General features: G+C 38.7%; 5 protein-coding genes across 9 annotated transcripts; 1 reads left to right on the forward strand and 4 right to left on the reverse strand.

Annotated features, from left to right (window-relative positions):
• Nucleotides 1-348: 348 nt before the first annotated feature.
• LOC9305144 (RPM1-interacting protein 4) lies at nucleotides 349-994 on the reverse strand. The gene has a single exon (XM_002869027.2). It carries the CDS (start codon nucleotides 741-743, stop codon nucleotides 537-539), a length of 207 nt encoding a protein of 68 aa, XP_002869073.1. The 5' UTR covers nucleotides 744-994; the 3' UTR covers nucleotides 349-536.
• Nucleotides 995-1,310: 316 nt separating this feature from the next.
• Nucleotides 1,311-3,059, reverse strand: LOC9305145 (isocitrate dehydrogenase [NAD] regulatory subunit 3, mitochondrial). The gene is made up of 4 exons (XM_002869028.2): nucleotides 2,420-3,059; nucleotides 2,098-2,337; nucleotides 1,890-1,968; nucleotides 1,311-1,814 (listed from the first exon to the last, which is right to left on the reverse strand). The coding sequence occupies exons 1-4, from the start codon at nucleotides 2,930-2,932 to the stop codon at nucleotides 1,540-1,542; spliced, it is 1,107 nt and encodes a 368-aa protein (XP_002869074.1). The 5' UTR covers nucleotides 2,933-3,059; the 3' UTR covers nucleotides 1,311-1,539.
• Nucleotides 3,060-7,527: 4,468 nt separating this feature from the next.
• Nucleotides 7,528-10,342, forward strand: LOC9305146 (serine acetyltransferase 4). 4 transcript variants are annotated; one of them, XM_002867016.2, is made up of 10 exons: nucleotides 7,528-8,163; nucleotides 8,558-8,755; nucleotides 8,863-8,922; nucleotides 9,040-9,135; nucleotides 9,235-9,259; nucleotides 9,343-9,437; nucleotides 9,525-9,691; nucleotides 9,793-9,866; nucleotides 9,961-10,020; nucleotides 10,116-10,342. In XM_002867016.2, exons 1-10 carry the CDS (start codon nucleotides 7,846-7,848, stop codon nucleotides 10,154-10,156), a joined length of 1,134 nt encoding a protein of 377 aa, XP_002867062.2. In that variant the 5' UTR covers nucleotides 7,528-7,845; the 3' UTR covers nucleotides 10,157-10,342. The 4 variants fall into 4 exon arrangements, 3 of the variants coding, with proteins under 3 accessions (XP_002867062.2, XP_020873089.1, XP_020873088.1); XM_021017430.1 differs by having other exon boundaries at nucleotides 7,539-8,163; nucleotides 9,028-9,135; nucleotides 10,125-10,342; XR_002330379.1 differs by having other exon boundaries at nucleotides 7,540-8,163; nucleotides 9,028-9,135; nucleotides 9,945-10,020; nucleotides 10,116-10,157.
• LOC9303135 (phosphoserine aminotransferase 1, chloroplastic) lies at nucleotides 10,222-11,851 on the reverse strand. The gene has a single exon (XM_021017428.1). The coding sequence runs from the start codon at nucleotides 11,705-11,707 to the stop codon at nucleotides 10,412-10,414; it is 1,296 nt and encodes a 431-aa protein (XP_020873087.1). The 5' UTR covers nucleotides 11,708-11,851; the 3' UTR covers nucleotides 10,222-10,411.
• Nucleotides 11,852-11,981: 130 nt separating this feature from the next.
• Nucleotides 11,982-14,395, reverse strand: LOC9305147 (cyclin-B2-2). 2 transcript variants are annotated; one of them, XM_021017426.1, is made up of 10 exons: nucleotides 14,181-14,395; nucleotides 13,961-14,096; nucleotides 13,813-13,875; nucleotides 13,569-13,722; nucleotides 13,353-13,493; nucleotides 13,165-13,254; nucleotides 12,868-13,089; nucleotides 12,681-12,779; nucleotides 12,424-12,602; nucleotides 11,982-12,313 (listed from the first exon to the last, which is right to left on the reverse strand). In XM_021017426.1, exons 1-10 carry the CDS (start codon nucleotides 14,245-14,247, stop codon nucleotides 12,166-12,168), a joined length of 1,299 nt encoding a protein of 432 aa, XP_020873085.1. In that variant the 5' UTR covers nucleotides 14,248-14,395; the 3' UTR covers nucleotides 11,982-12,165. The 2 variants fall into 2 exon arrangements, with proteins under 2 accessions (XP_020873085.1, XP_020873086.1); XM_021017427.1 differs by having other exon boundaries at nucleotides 13,813-13,872; nucleotides 14,184-14,393.
• Nucleotides 14,396-15,859: the final 1,464 nt, after the last annotated feature.

Here is a 15,859-nt window from a genome sequence, read left to right on the forward strand (position 1 = left end):
ATGTCCTTATCAAATTTGCATTGTTAGACAGTTCATTTCCTGAGTTGATCTCTACAGGAATCAAGCTAATTTATCATTTTCTAGCTTCCGGTCTTCATCTTTCTTAAAAGGAATGTAAGATCCAATCCGTTAATAAGATTTTGTTTGCTCTGGGAACACAGAAACCGGTAAATATATATATAAACAAAATTGATGATTGAATCCTTATTCATCCACTTTGATGCAGAAGAGCGGTTTCTTGACAAGCAAGTAACTCTATGTTTGTAAATAGTTAAGACCAAGAAGAAATATTATGAATGTTTTTTTGGAAGTGGGTATTGCAAAACCTGCATTTTGTTTAAATCTGAATTGTCAAAATCTAGTCTTAAGCTTCAAACGAAACATAACATTAAACATCAAACAAGATATACAAGAAGCTATCTACTTTCTCGTCTCTGCAACATCTTATAAAGAGAAATGCTAAGCAAATGATAAAAGGTTCTAAGACAGATGTTTCTCAATGCTATTCTCAAACGTTTTAAGTAATTTAGAGGAAATCAAGAAAAAGTAAAACAGAGCCATTTCTTGGTTGGTTTAACGCCGTCTTGTTTCCTCTGTGAAGGTGCCTTGCTGGAGCTACGACCTGTTTTTTTATCCTCGCCGGCTTTACTAAATATAACAGTGAATACCTCTGCCGTCGCCGGATCATTCACATCCCATTCTCCGAATTTTGGCAGAGGCCTTGCTTCACTATTTGATGCCATTTCAATCTTCAGGATCAAGAAATCAGAGCAAAATTTCTCAAAAACAAATTATTTTCTTCTTTTTAATGTTTATCTTCTTCTTTAATGACTTCTATTCTGATATCGTTCTAATTGATCAAAAGATGATGGACTCAGGATGTATTTTATAGTTGGAAGATTTCAATAAAGCAGAAACAGAGAAGTTTTGTTTAAAAAAATGTTCCTACGGAATGTACTCGTATGAAACACGGAGACAAGAAATTTCTTCTTAATCATTCTGAGGTTCAAAATCTTTGGTCTTTGCGCGTCATACCCTGTAAAACCCTAATTATAGCAAAATGCATCTTATCCATGGCTGCTCTCTTTTCTTATTTGGTGTTAACTGTTATCTTTATTGGTTCTCTACATGCTTCTTTAGTAATCAGAGACCTTAAATAATATCTTTCTGGACCATCAGTGTCCGCAAATCTAAATTTGTATCAGGTTTTAGAACTGCCAAGATTACTTCAAGTAATTTCCTTTGCCTTCTTTTAACAAGTGATTTTATTAGCTGTTTTACTCAATTTTGATGCAAAAGAGATCAAAATATTGCTTGATAAACAACATTGCTTCTCTCTTTATTGATTTTATTGTATAACATAGAGCTCAAGCTCAGACGTGAGATCGAATATCATCAAAAGACAAAAAATGAACTAGTAAAATGAATCAAGAAATAAAAAAAGAGCAACGTAAAACAGAGAAAACCAACACTTTTTTCTTAGTTTAAATGAAAAAGACGAAAGAAGAAGCAAGCAGAAGCAGAGAAGCTCACATGGTTTCACTCAAGAGCTGCTATGACCGCATCAACAACTTCCTGCGTGGTACAATCTCCTCCAAGATCTTTTGTTCTGTATTTTCCTTCTTGAATCACTTGTTTCACTGCTGTTTCAAGCCGATCAGCAAAAGTAGGAAACCGGAGATGTCTAAGCATCATTGCTGATGAGAGAAGTAGAGCCACCGGATTAGCTTTCTTCTGTTCCACTATCTTATCATTCCCCACATTCCCGGCTGATGCGCCTTGCTCAAATATCGCATGTTCTGCACCAACATTTCCTGTCCCCAACAACCCCAAGAAACGTCATTTCTAAGGCAAAATTAAGAAAGATTATAACTTCAACTAATACAAACCTCCTGGCATCACTCCAGTGCCACCGGCTATTCCAGCCGCCGTGTTTGCTACAAGGTTACCATACAAATTAGGCGTCACCTGAAACAAACCAACAAAAATTATCAATGAGATACATCAAAACAACATCAATGATGGTTTTATTTTCTGTCACATTAGACTCATTTTGCTTCAAGTTTTGATTTGTAACTAGGAGAAGAAGAGCATTACCATGACATCAAATTGCTCGGGCTTGGCGACAAGCTGCATACAACAATTGTCTACGATTATTTCATTGTAAGTAATCCCCGGATAGTGTTTAGCAACCTCTCTACAAGATTCGAGGAAGAGCCCATCCGCGAGCTTCATGATGTTAGCTTTATGAACAGCAGTCACTTTCTTCCTATTGTTTAGATACGCATACTCAAATGCATATCTCGCAATTCTCTCAGAACAAAACTTTGTTATCACCTACACAAACAATTCAACAACCTCATGTAAACAAAAGGATCACAATTTGGACTAAAAATAAACCCTAATTATATGTAGTTACCTTAAGGCTCTCGACAACACCAGGAACAACCTCATGCTCGAGACCTGAATACTCTCCTTCAGTGTTCTCTCTAATCACAACGATATCAACATTCTCGTGTCGTGTCACTAATCCAGGGACATTGATACAATTCACTAGAGAAGCGAAGATATCGAGTTCTTTCCTCAATTGCATATTCAAAGAACTGACACCACCACCAACAGGAGTCGCTAATCCCCCTTTTAAACAGACCTTGTTTCTCTTCACAGACTCGATTACTTCTTCAGGGACTTTTCTCATGTGGCCAAGAACCTCGTACCGCTCGAAATGCACCGGGGCGTGCATAGCTTCCATGACCTGTTCAACCGCACCGGTCACTAAAGGTCCGATTCCGTCGCCGGGAATTAGGGTTACGGTTCGTGGAGCTCCGTCTCCTGGTCTAGGCATGTAGGTGATGGATCGGGACAGTGCGGTGAATGGAGAAGGAGGATTCGCCAGAAGGCGACTAAGCATCGAAACGGATCTTCTCGCCATTGGTAGATTTTGCTTCTTTTAGGGTTTCAGAGCAACGAGGGACGATTTCGTTTTCGGCGATTTACATGCAGCGTTTATGCCTATGTCAGTTTTATTTATTTTTTTATTTCTTTGGCCAATCAGCTATATTCTTCAACAATATGAGAAACAACAAATTTTATTTGGTTCAATCATTTTCTCTTTTCTAAAATAGTATTTTGTAAAAATTGAAAGTTGTTTTATGATAATATAAAAAAATGTCTTAGGAAGCGGAAACAAAGCATGGGAGTTGAAGATCCCAACATCTCACGAAAGCGACGAACAGAGGATGAGGGCCAGAGTATCTACTTAAGTCGGGGAGAGGCAAGTGGATCAGGGGAGACTACAGAAACCAGTGAACAAGGCAGAGCCGCGGTGGGGCCAGTACCACCACCTGACCCATGAGAGTAGGATTTTGGAACTGTCAAGGCATGGGACAACCCTTGACAGTTCGACGCCTAGAAGAGATGCAACGGGTGTATCTCTTGGACGTGTTGTTCTTGGTGGAGACGAAGCAACAAGATAACTACATTCGGGACTTAGGTGTTAAGTTGGGTTTTCACGATATGTGTCTTGTAACCCCTAGAGGTTTAAGTGGTGGTTTAGCTGTCTTTTGGCAGAAGCATATTGATATTCAAGTTATTTCCCATGATGTAAGGCTCGTAGATCTTTATGTTGAATACAAATCCTTTAATTTCTACTTGTCTTGCATCTATGGTCATCCAATACAGGGAGAGAGACATTACTTATGGGAAAAACTTCAACGAATATCAAACACTAGATCAGGTCCGTGGATGATGTGTGGTGATTTTAATGAGATCATATTACCTGAAGAGAAAAAGGGCGGTCGTGTTCGGAGCAAAGGCAGCTTAAAGAATTTTCAGAACATGCTCTCATGTTGTAATATGAAAGACCTGAGATACAAAGGTAATCCGTACAGTTGGGTTGGTAAACGACAAAAAGAAGTTATTGAATCATGTCTGGACAGAGCCTTCATTAATACGGATTGGCAAGCCATCTATCCTGCGTCAGAAACAGAATTTCTACCAATCGCCGGGTCAGATCATGCCCCTGTTATTATTCACATCGCAGAGGAGGTTTGTGTCAAAAGAGGACAATTCAGGTACGATAAACGTCATTCCCGATCTGAGGATTTTATTGCTTCTGTCAAACGTGGGTGGAGACTTGGTAGAACAGATGCACACGGAGGTATTCAACACAAACTGCGGTGTTGTCGTAAAGAAATCGCAAAGTGGAAGAGAAGCACAAAGAGAAATTCAGCGGAACAGATTAACATTCTAAAACATCGCATAGATGCTGCAGAAAGAGACATATCGACACCTTTGGCAACTTTAAATCGCCTGCGAAGTGAGCTTAATCGTGCATACAGAGAAGAAGAAACCTTCTGGAAGCTAAAAAGCAGAAATCAATGGTTGAAATTGGGTGAGCGTAACACTAAATATTTCCAGGCTGCTTGTAAAGTCCGTAAGTCGAGGAACCGAATCAAATCAATCATTGATGATCAAGGTGTGGAACATTTCCGTGACGATGCTATAGGTAAAGTGGCTGAAAACTATTTCTCCGAGCTGTTTACTACGTCTCAACATTCAGATATGGAAGCGATAATCTCCGATATTGACCCGCGAGTAACAGAGGCTATGAACAAAAAACTTCTTCTCCCAGTCACAAATAAGGAAATAAAAGATGCTGCCTTCTCAATAGGAGCAGATAGAGCACCGGGAACTGATGGTTTCTCAGCGGCTTTCTACCATCAATTTTGGGATGAAGTTGGAGACGATGTGTGTGCAATGGTAAGACGATTTTTCGAAACAGGGGAGATGGATGAGGAGATAAACCAAACTCAGCTTTGCCTAATCCCAAAGATCACAGATTCAAAACATATGGCAGATTTTCGACCCATTAGTTTGTGTACCGTAAACTACAAGATTATTTCAAAGGTAATGATCATGAGGTTAAAACAATGTCTCGGTTCTGTTATCTCTGAATCTCAAGCCGCCTTTGTCCCGGGAAGAAACATCTCCGACAACATCTTGGTTGCACACGAGATTCTTCATTCTCTGAAATCAAAGAGAGCTTTTCAAAGTGATTATTTGGCGGTCAAAACTGACATAAGTAAAGCTTACGATCGCGTTGAATGGAATTTCTTGGAACGGGTTATGATTCAGTTAGGCTTTGATTCAAGATGGGTTCAATGGATAATGGCGTGTATATCTACAGTCTCCTACGAGGTTCTGATCAATGGCTCACCATATGGACATATTCGACCATCGCGGGGCCTTCGACAAGGTGATCCGTTATCCCCTTATCTTTTTCTTTTTTGTGCGGATGTTTTGAGTACTATGCTTAAGAGAGCAGAGAGAGATAAAAAACTTCAAGGTATTCAATTAACGAAGCACTGCCCCTCGATTTCACACCTTCTCTTCGCGGATGATTCTCTGTTTTTTTGCCGAGCTTCAACATCAAATTGTCAACAGTTAGCGGCAATTTTTGAAACCTATGAGCAGGCTTCAGGTCAGAAAATAAATTACCAGAAGTCTTCGATGATCTTTGGTTCTAAGCTCCTGGAGCAAAAGAGACAGCGACTTCAACATATTTTGGGAATTTCAAAAGTGGGAGGCGGCGGAAAATATTTGGGACTTCCGGAACAATTTGGCAGGAAAAAGGTAGAGATGTTTGAGTATATAGTTACAAAAGTTAAAGACCGAACAGAAGGATGGACTCATAAGTATCTATCCCCCGCGGGAAAAGAGATACTCATCAAGTCCATCGCAATGGCTCTACCGGTCTACTCTATGAATTGCTTTTTGTTACCAATTACCATATGTGACGAAATAATCAGTGTCATATCCTCATTTTGGTGGGGTGAGGATAAAGGAAAAAGAAAGATCCCATGGGTGGCCTGGAAACGAATGTCTATCCCAAAAAATGAAGGAGGTCTTGGCTTTAAGGATCTACACAACTTCAATAAAGCTCTCCTTGCAAAACAAGCTTGGAGAATCCTAACTAAACCTACTAGCCTCCTGGCCAGAATCTACAAAGGTATGTATTTCCCTCACTCAAACTATTTGCAAGCGAAAACAGGTACCCAAGCTTCATATGGTTGGCGGTCAATTCAAGAGGGCAAGCTGTTACTTCTCAAAGGTACTCGCGTTCGACTTGGCAATGGAAAAAATACACGGGTGTGGGAGGACCCTTGGCTACCATCTTTGCCACCCCGGCCAGCAAATGGACCTGTTCTGGATAATAACATGAGGGTATCAGACTTATGGAAGGACACTAAAAGAGAGTGGGATGAAAATATCTTTGAAGGAGTTTTAAATCCAGAGGACCAACAACTTGCAAAGAAGTTATTCCTTTCTCAATATGCTGATCGAGATTGCCATGAATGGGTGTATACAAAGGATGCTCAATACACAGTGAAGTCTGGTTATTGGGTCGCTACGCACATAGATTTAGAGGAAGACGAGATCATTCAACCTCCGGCTGGCCACATTGATTTGAAAAAGGAGATATGGAAACTCAAGATAGGACCAAAGATTCAACATTTTGTTTGGCGGTGCTTATCAGGAGCGGTCCCAACGGCAACGCAACTCCAAACCAGATCCATCCCAGCAAATCCAACATGTCAAAGATGTTGCCAAAACGCAGAAACAATCAACCACATCATCTTTACTTGTTCCCATGCGCAAGCAGTTTGGCGATGTGTGACCTCAGAGATAGGAAGACAGTTCACATTTGGAGATGATTTCGAGATCAACGTACAAACTTTATTGCAGCTTCAACAAAGCTCAGTCCTACCAACTAACAAAGGCCTCTTACCGTTTTGGTTGATGTGGAGAATTTGGAAATCTCGAAATGATTTCCTTTTCAGAAAAATTAATCGACATCCGAGTCATGAGGCAAGAAAAGGTATCGAGGAAGCAAATGAATGGCTTGAAGCGCAACAAAACAGTACACAGGAGGTGAGTAATACTACTCAATCTTCTAACATACATCAAAGAAGAACTCGAAGTAGACAATGGGAACCGCCACCGATGGGCTGGGTAAAATGTAACTTTGATAGTGGCTTTGTTCAAGGAAGTGAGTACACTCCGACAGGATGGATTCTCAGAGACTGCAATGGAAAGATGATTACGTCCGGATGTGCAAGATTACAAAAAGCTCACTCAGCTCTACAAGCAGAAGCATTAGGCTTTCTTCATGTTCTTCAAGTCATATGGGCAAGCGGGTATCGTTGTGTCTGGTTTGAAGGTGACAATCAGGAATTGGTTCATCTGATTAATACGAATGGAGATCGCCTTGATCTTGGACCACTCCTCTATGACATACGAAACTGGACGAGAAAATTACCACAAGCTTCCATAGCTCACATCAACAGAGAGAAAAATGCAGCTGCAGATATTCTTTCTCGACATGCTGCAATTATGAACTCCATGTATCAAACATTTACTGTACCACCCTTTTGGTTGGTGAACCTTTTGTATCATCCGTATACCGTTTGAATGAAAGATAGATGTTTAAAAAAAAAAAAAAAAAAAAAATGTTTTATTTTAGCCTAAAGTTCACGTCCACTTCGTGTGGTACGCTTAAAGTAACATATATAAAGGATACTTCCAAATAGTTTTGGATTCTCTTGCAATGGTGGTATTAAGAACTTGGACTGAATAACGGTCACACGCATTATAAACAAGAGCAGAGAGAGAGAGACCACATCTTATTTCGCATGAAGCATTCCAAAACAGCGAGGACAGAACCACAAGACTTTAGTTTTACTTTTTCTTTTATCTTTTTGACTGTCACTACTTCGATTCCAACACAGTAAAGACAATCAATCACTGTGTTTAAAAGGGTTTCTCAGTTTCCTTATCATTTCCATGAAAAGTTCACCTTTCTTTTTTTATCATCATCTCTACTCTTCAATTGGCTCACTCCTTTTGGTCATGGCTTGTATAAACGGCGAGAATTGTGATTTTTCTTGCTCATCATCCTTATCTTCTCTTCCAATGATTGTCTCGCGGAACTTTTCTGCCAGAGACGATGGAGAGACCGGTGACGAGTTTCCTTTCGAGAGGGTTTTCCCGGTTTACGCTAGAGGAACCCTTAACCCCGTGGCCGACCCGGTTTTGCTGGATTTTACCAATTCTGGTTATGACCCAATTTGGGTTTCTATAAGAGAAGAAGCTAAGCTTGAGGTTTTCTCCTTATAATGCTCCATAACCATATTCTTATTAGTCATTTATACGCTTTTCATATATATAACTTCAATTCAACAAAGACAGAAACTTTGATATTGTTAATCAACTTTGAAAGGTAATGATAAAGACATTCATGTGTACCGTTTATATCAATCCGACAAAACCGTGGGGTCAAGTGCTCACTAAATGTGATGTGATCTCTGTCTCTTTAACCACTTAATGAAACCTTTTAAACGTTTCTTGTTGTTGCGTTTTTCTCTCATCCGTCTACTTTTTAGGCGCCGTTAATGGTGTTGGATTAATTTTTAATTGACTACAAAAGGACAAGTTGAGGAACAGAGTTTGTGTGTTTATGTTCCTAAAATGGTGAATGTTGTTGTGTGTTTTACAGGCAGAAGAGGAGCCGGTTTTGAGTAGCTTCTTGTATGCTAGTATCTTATCACATGACTGTTTAGAGCAAGCATTGAGTTTTGTTCTGGCTAACCGTCTCCAAAACTCTACCTTGTTAGCAACTCAACTTATGGATATATTTTGCAATGTTATGGTACATGACAGAGGTATTCAGAGCTCCATTCGTCTTGATGTTCAGGTAAAAACACGTATCTCTCGTATCCGTGAATCTTCCTTTTGACACTGCTAGTATTGTCTGAGAATGTGACTGAAGTGTAGTTCTTCCATTTTTTTGGTTTGTTAAAGGCATTCAAAGACAGAGATCCTGCTTGTCTATCGTATAGTTCGGCTATTTTACATCTGAAGGTAGTTTCTTAATCATACTAGTTACTGATTTAAAGACAATAACATCTCTTACACCGATATAAAATGATTGCTAAGTGAGTTTTCATGTGCATTTTACCAGAATAGTTTGTTCCACAGGGCTATCTTGCACTGCAGGCGTATAGAGTTGCACATAAGTTGTGGAAGCAAGGACGAAAACTATTAGCATTGGCATTGCAAAGCCGAGTAAGCGAGGTAAGTGTAACTTCCACAACTTCTTTGGTTATTGTTAATTTGTTAAAGACCTATAGTCTTGGTGTACAATCTCTGATCCATGTCAATGGTTTCTCTCAGGTTTTTGGAATCGATATTCATCCCGGTAAAGATTTTAGATTCATACCTTGTCTATGCTTTTACATCTAGCATCTGACTAACTTTGTTTTCTTTTCATTTTTGGCTCAGCTGCAAGAATTGGGAAAGGAATATTGTTGGATCATGGAACAGGTGTGGTCATAGGTGAGACTGCTGTGATAGGCGACCGTGTCTCAATTTTGCATGTACAGATCTCTTCTCTGACTTCATTTCTCCAAAACTATAAAGAACTGTTGATGTTAGAAATGCTAGCTTATATTTTCATGTTACAGGGTGTGACATTAGGAGGAACTGGGAAAGAAACCGGTGACCGCCATCCAAAAATAGGCGACGGTGCTCTTCTTGGAGCATGTGTGACTATACTTGGTAACATTAGGATAGGCGCAGGAGCAATGGTAGCTGCTGGTTCGCTTGTGTTAAAGGATGTTCCATCGCGTAGGTATGATTATGAAACCGACATGCATCTAAAATATCAATCTCATTGAGCTTTTCTGTTTGAACATTGCTCAAATTGACATTTTCTTTCTGGGGTTTCTGAAGCATGGTGGCTGGAAATCCAGCGAAACTGATCGGGTTTGTCGATGAGCAAGATCCGTCTTTGACAATGGAGCGTGGTGAGTCTTGATTCTGCCAATAGTACTCTGGTTTTGTTCTCCATTGCTCAGGGTTTCGTAGTGTACAAAACATGCTAGTTGATTGAATATGCAGATGCTACCAGAGAGTTCTTTCAAAATGTAGCTGTTGCTTACAGAGAGACAATACCAAATGGTAACTTACTTTCTTCATTCTTACATATAACACTGTATTTCTATATCTGAGTATAGTTTCGGATCTGAATTGAGTTTTGCTTTTTGTAAAAATAGGATCTTTAGTTTCAGGTAGTTGCAGAGAAAAGAGACACTAAAAAGAGAACATGAGATCTCCTGCAGCTTCTTAAGGCGATTTTCATCATTAATCATCATCACTTAAAAAAAAAAAACAAAGCTCTTTGTTTTGTTAACAAACTTGTTTTTCCAATGGATTGGAGAAAGATTTTGATACATTGCTAAACATTATTGATTCTGGAAAGAAGAAAGAAAACCAAATCATACGCTTTAAAGATTATCATCACCCAACAAACATAACCAAAATGCAATAACAGAAAACAAAACCCTTAAAACTAAGCATGCTTAGCCTGGAAATCTTTCATGAAAGCAACAAGCTTTTCAACACCAGCCAAAGGCATTGCATTGTAAATAGAAGCTCTCATACCTCCCACTGATCTATGCCCTTTGAGCTGCACCATCTTCTCTTTCGCAGCTTCCTTGATAAACTCAGCTTCCAATTCAGATTTCTCCAATGTGAAAGGCACATTCATCAACGACCTCACTGATTTCTCAACAGGACACCTGAAAAAGCCATTGCTTTCTTCAATGGCATTGTAAAGCAAATCAGCTTTCCTCTGGTTCTTCCTCTCCACTTCTTTCAATCCACCTTGCTCCAACAGATCTTCAAACACAAGACCACACATGTAAATCCCAAAGCAAGGAGGCGTGTTGTACAGCGAACTGTTCTCATCATGAATCTTGTAATCAAGCATCACAGGAGTGATATCTCGAGCGTTTCCAATCAAATCTTTACGAATGATCACAATTGTGACACCAGATGGACCAACGTTCTTCTGTGCACCACCGTAAATCACACCAAACTTAGATACATCAACAGGTTTCGAACAGAAGTTAGAAGACATATCAGCAACCAAGAACCCATCAGGGTTTTTGGGAACAGGGTAATCTTTAAACTCAACTCCATGAATAGTCTCATTGGCGCATATATGCAAATACTTGGCGTCCGGAGTTTGCTCCAACTCCTCAAAAGATGGAACCTTTGTGTATTTCTCAGATTTCCCAGACCAAATCACATTCGTCTTGCAATACTTCTTCGCTTCTTTCACAGCTTTATCTCCCCACGAACCAGTAACAACGAAATCGACTGTATCATCCGATTTGCAGAGATTGAGAGGTAAAGCAGCGAATTGAGTAGTAGCACCACCTTGTAAGAACAAAACGGAATATTCCTGAGGAATCTCCAGGAGCTGACGAAGATCCGATTCAGCTTTTTGTATAATTGAGAGAAACTCTTTGCCTCTGTGACTCATCTCCATCACACTCATGCCAGATCCACGCCAGTTGTATAGATCCGCCTGAGCTTTTAGGAGAACGTTCTCCGGCAAAGTGGCTGGACCCGCCGCGAAGTTAAAAACCCGTTCTTGGGATCCGACGGAGCCGGATCTAACTCCATCTTGAACTTGAGTCGTTGAAGCGACGCATCTAACAGCGACGGGCTTGATTTTGCCGGCGAAGTTCACGGTGTTTGGTTTGCTGAGGTGAAGAAGGGATTGAGATGTTGATTTGGGTTTCAAAGCAGGAATCTGAGTGTTGTTTCCGACAAGGAAAGAGTTCGTCGAAGCCGCCATGATTGTTGTGAGATTGTCGCAGTTTATTTTTGTTCGTTGCCCTTTTCGCTTTTACTTAGACAAAGATCTGAAAAAGAGTTGGTGGGAGATATAAAAAAATAGATTGAAAACGACGGCGTTTCGTCGTGTTAGGTGGTACTAGTTTTGTCTGCGGTTTTGTTTAAGACTCATTTCTAATGTGTGTGATTTTGTAGAAGAAGAAGAGTTCAAATTGAAACTCTCAATCTTATATCATATTTTAAGAATCTGTAACTAAGTAATGACAAAAATATGATTGTTATCAGAAATATTAGAGAATTTTATTGCTGAGATATCAATAAAAGGAAGACTTGAAAGTTACAGATCAAATTCAGAGGATATTTTTGAACTTATTTTTGTTTGCTGTTTTCTTTTGTAATTAAAAATTGAGAGGGAAAATGTTAGCAGCTAGCTATACACAAACTACTATTTTCCACTCTTTAGTGAGAATCTGACACAAGAAAGTGTGCAGCTTCATACTTTGTTGCTATGTATCCGAATTTGGAGGAGCTGTATTTTCTATGTATTCCTGTTAGTTTATCAGTCCCAGCCTTCTGATGTAGTCTCACCATTCTTCTACAACATTCTCTGCAAAATAAGAAAAAAAGATCACTCTACAAAAGATTATGGATGCAGTTCGTTACAAAGATTAGTCTTTGTAGATTACCCTTTTGTGCTAATGGATAAAAGAGACTTACATGAGTTGATTTTCAGAGTAGTGACTGTGGAATTCACAAGTGCTGTTCCATTCACTGAAGCCATGGATTGTACATTGAGCTGTGTACACTGCAGTGGCGGCTAGCAACGATGGTGGATACCGAACCATTTCGTAGTCCACAAGAGCAAGCTCGATCAAGAACGACGCCAAGATCTCAAGCTGTGTCAATAACAAGATTAGTTTGTAATTCACAATCCATTTATATTATTATGTACATTGATAGATTTGTTTCTTTACCTTCTTGTCTGATTGAGCTGCCTTGAGGAACCTCTTCAAGAAAGGGTATTGCGTTGGTAACGACATATTGAATTGCAAAGTACTAAGCATAATCTTCTCCTACACACAAAGTTTGTTGAAATCAGATCAAATGTATAATCTTTTACCGTGTTTTTGGAAACAAAGAATCTTATTCTATGGTTATTACCATTTCTAAAACTTCGTTCCTCATATAAGCTTTGTCCGAAATGACTACCAAATCTTCAACAATAGGTACTGAAACCTCTTCGTACTTGCAAGCTAAGAGCAATGCAACTAAACCAACAAGCTGAAGCTTCTTTCTTGCAACAGCTTGCTTGGACAGGAATCTATCTATCAGATTCACTGTTAGAAACAATGTCTCGTTCATTAGCTCAAATTTGTCATGTACCTGAAACATCAAAGAAGCTTCTTAGTTAGCCTCTATATACAATAATCCATTACCATTGAGAGGTCTTTGAATTACCTCTATGAGCCAATCGATAAGTATTGCTCTCATTTTATCAGTTATATCAAACTGTTGCGCCATATAATCCAGAGGAACACAGCTAAATCTCTGCAGATTACCAAAATCCATGGAAAATTGTCTCAGAAGAATTCAAAATCTAATGGTTTTGGTTCAGAGACAATTTAAAAAACCAACGAAAACCATACCTCGGTTTTACGGTAGAATTCGTAAAGATCACTGACATATTCAACAGCTGCAAGAGAGTTGTTTGCATCGTAGTCGTCGATATCCAAAATTGGTTCTTCTTCTTCTTCTTCTTCTATATCCTCCATCTCAACTTCTTCCTCCTGTCCAAATTAAAAAGTTTCATTAGAATTCACATTAAAAAGCTAAAGATCTTTTGAGAAGTGATTGTTAATTACCATTGGATCGGATTCATTGTATGGTTTCTCCAATGACATTGGCATAGGTTGGTCCAATGTAGCTTCTTCATTCTTCTCCTCTTCTTCATCAATGAATATACAATCACCAAACTCGTTCCCACTTGGTTTCAGCTTCTTAGTCTCTTCCTGAGATCTGCAGAAATTCAAATAACAATCTCAGATCTCTCTTTCTCAGCAAAACAAAACCAAAGAAACTTTTTTCAAAGTTTAAAGCTTTATTAACCTTGAAACTGACGGATGTAATGAATCAAGCTTCTTCTTCTCACAGCTTTCTTGTTTTCTCCTACTGAACAAATAAATAATCATCAAGATCCCAAAACCAAGGATAAAAGAGATGAACTTTAGGATTCGAGAGAGTTTAAGTAAATTACTCAGATAAGCCTCTTCTCTTGTTAACAACGCAAGGGTAAGCTTTTGCACCAACGAGATTCTGATTAATCACACTCAATGCTCTTCTGTTCTGTCTCTTCACCTCTAATCCGAATTTTCTGCTTCTCGTATCATCATCTGACAAAACCCAGAAACAAAACAACATCAGAATCTCTGTTCTTGAGACCAAGAATTCTCAGATTCTCAAACGCGTTTTACTACTACCTTGAAGAATCTCTGTAATGGGTTTGACAACGAGATTACGATTTCTCTCCTCTGGATTAACCATTGTTATTTTACTCGATTTGGTGATAGTGTTCCTCGAGAAGAATCTAGAAGAAGAAGAAGGATCTCTCTTCTCTCTTCTCTCTGTGTATATGTCTGATGCAATTGAATGAATCAGGAGGAGTCAGAGAAGGGGATGAAATAAGCGAGACAAATAAATTAAATCAAAATTAAAATTAAAGTTGCTATCTTTTTTATTATTATTTTGTTTTTATTGAAGGAAATAGCCAACGGCTAGGTGATTAAGATGACCGTTGGATCATGAAGGAAACGATTTGCTTCTAAGTTAGTCTAAAACCAACGGTAACTTTTTGGGCATGTGGTGGCTCTCTCTCTCTCTCTTTCTCATTTCAAATTTATTATTCCTTTTTTTTGTTTTTGCCTTTTTCAGACAAAGAAGGCTCGTTGCCACTAGCCAGAGCCTCCTCCTTAAGGCGCGGTTCTACGATCTTAAAGTCAACATATTAATTATTTAATCTTAATCTTAGCTTATTTTAGTCTGTGTTTTACAGAGAGCTAAGAATTGCTCTCTTTCCTAAGAATTATTGTTACCGAGAATTATGCTGACTCTGTATTAAGTGTTCTTGCCATTTCTTTAGTTTTTTGTCAAGTTTTTTTAATATTTAATTTAGAGATTAGAAAATTTTTAGGCTAGATGAGTTCTGGTCATAATTATTGTAATTGAATTTCCTTCTCTATTAGAATGGTCAATTAGAAGGTGATTATGTTTCTAATTTGTGTCATTCAATATGTATGATGTATCTTACATATTTGAATTTTAGATCACTTTTAAATCTATATTTTTAGAAAACTGTTAAAAGTTTTGGTTAGAGTCAAGATATTATTTAAAACATTTGCGGCTTTGCATACATCATACTCCCTCTGTTTTTTAAAAGTTGTCATTTTAATTGTATTTGGACAAATTAAGAAAAGGTATACAATGACTATATTAACCTCATAAAAATGACAAGTAATTATTTACAAATAATTTGTGTTTAATAAAATGAGGGTAATTTGGGTAGTTATTGCCATAAATTACATTATTACCTTAAAACGACAACTAATTTAAAACAAAAAAAAAGCTCTAAAACGACAACTATTCGAAAACGGAGGGAGTATATCATATTAGAATATGGGCTTCCAACTCAAAACCAATTGGCAATGAGTGGAGAGACTCATATATCTTATATACTAGTCAAGACCCCTTGTTCTTTCCAATGTGGGATAATATTATCCCTAATATGCCCCCTCGAGATGATGGCTCTAGCCATTGATCTCGGTATGCTCGGACATGGATCGGCGGGCCAACTATTGGGTCGGGCCGATGGTGGATTGGATTTGGACATGTACGGATCGGGCTCTGATACCATATTAGAATATGGGCTTCCAACTCAAAACCAATTGGCAATGAGTGGAGAGACCCATATATCTTATATACTAGTCAAGATCCCTTGTCCTTTCCAATGTGGGATAATATTATCCCTAATACGCCCCCTAATATGGTATCAGAGCCCGATCCACACATGTCCAACCCGATCCGACCCAAAGATGGTCCAATCATCGACAAGGCCCAAAATTGATGCCGTCGATCTAAGCCCGAACATTCCGAGATTAAT

Source organism: Arabidopsis lyrata (genome assembly GCF_000004255.2).
Source record: "Arabidopsis lyrata subsp. lyrata unplaced genomic scaffold ARALYscaffold_7, whole genome shotgun sequence".
NCBI classification, from domain to species: Eukaryota; Viridiplantae; Streptophyta; class Magnoliopsida; order Brassicales; family Brassicaceae; genus Arabidopsis; species Arabidopsis lyrata.

Excerpts from the sequence above, each read along its gene's own strand:
- LOC9305144 (XM_002869027.2), bottom strand. The coding sequence starts at position 743 with ATGGCATCAAATAGTGAAGCAAGGCCTCTGCCAAAATTCGGAGAATGG.
- LOC9305145 (XM_002869028.2), bottom strand. The coding sequence starts at position 2,932 with ATGGCGAGAAGATCCGTTTCGATGCTTAGTCGCCTTCTGGCGAATCCT. Across the intron at positions 1,969-2,097 it reads CCGAGCAATTTGATGTCATG|GTGACGCCTAATTTGTATGG; the intron begins GTAATGCTCTTC and ends GGTTTGTTTCAG. Across the intron at positions 1,815-1,889 it reads CACTGGAGTGATGCCAGGAG|GAAATGTTGGTGCAGAACAT; the intron begins GTTTGTATTAGT and ends TGTTGGGGACAG.
- LOC9305146 (XM_021017429.1), top strand. The coding sequence starts at position 7,846 with ATGAAAAGTTCACCTTTCTTTTTTTATCATCATCTCTACTCTTCAATT. Across the intron at positions 9,438-9,524 it reads ACCGTGTCTCAATTTTGCAT|GGTGTGACATTAGGAGGAAC; the intron begins GTACAGATCTCT and ends TTCATGTTACAG. Across the intron at positions 9,867-9,960 it reads GTCTTTGACAATGGAGCGTG|ATGCTACCAGAGAGTTCTTT; the intron begins GTGAGTCTTGAT and ends TTGAATATGCAG.
- LOC9303135 (XM_021017428.1), bottom strand. The coding sequence starts at position 11,707 with ATGGCGGCTTCGACGAACTCTTTCCTTGTCGGAAACAACACTCAGATT.
- LOC9305147 (XM_021017426.1), bottom strand. The coding sequence starts at position 14,247 with ATGGTTAATCCAGAGGAGAGAAATCGTAATCTCGTTGTCAAACCCATT. Across the intron at positions 14,097-14,180 it reads TACAGAGATTCTTCAAGGTA|ATGATGATACGAGAAGCAGA; the intron begins GTAGTAAAACGC and ends GGGTTTTGTCAG. Across the intron at positions 12,603-12,680 it reads CAGCTCAATCAGACAAGAAG|CTTGAGATCTTGGCGTCGTT; the intron begins GTAAAGAAACAA and ends TTATTGACACAG.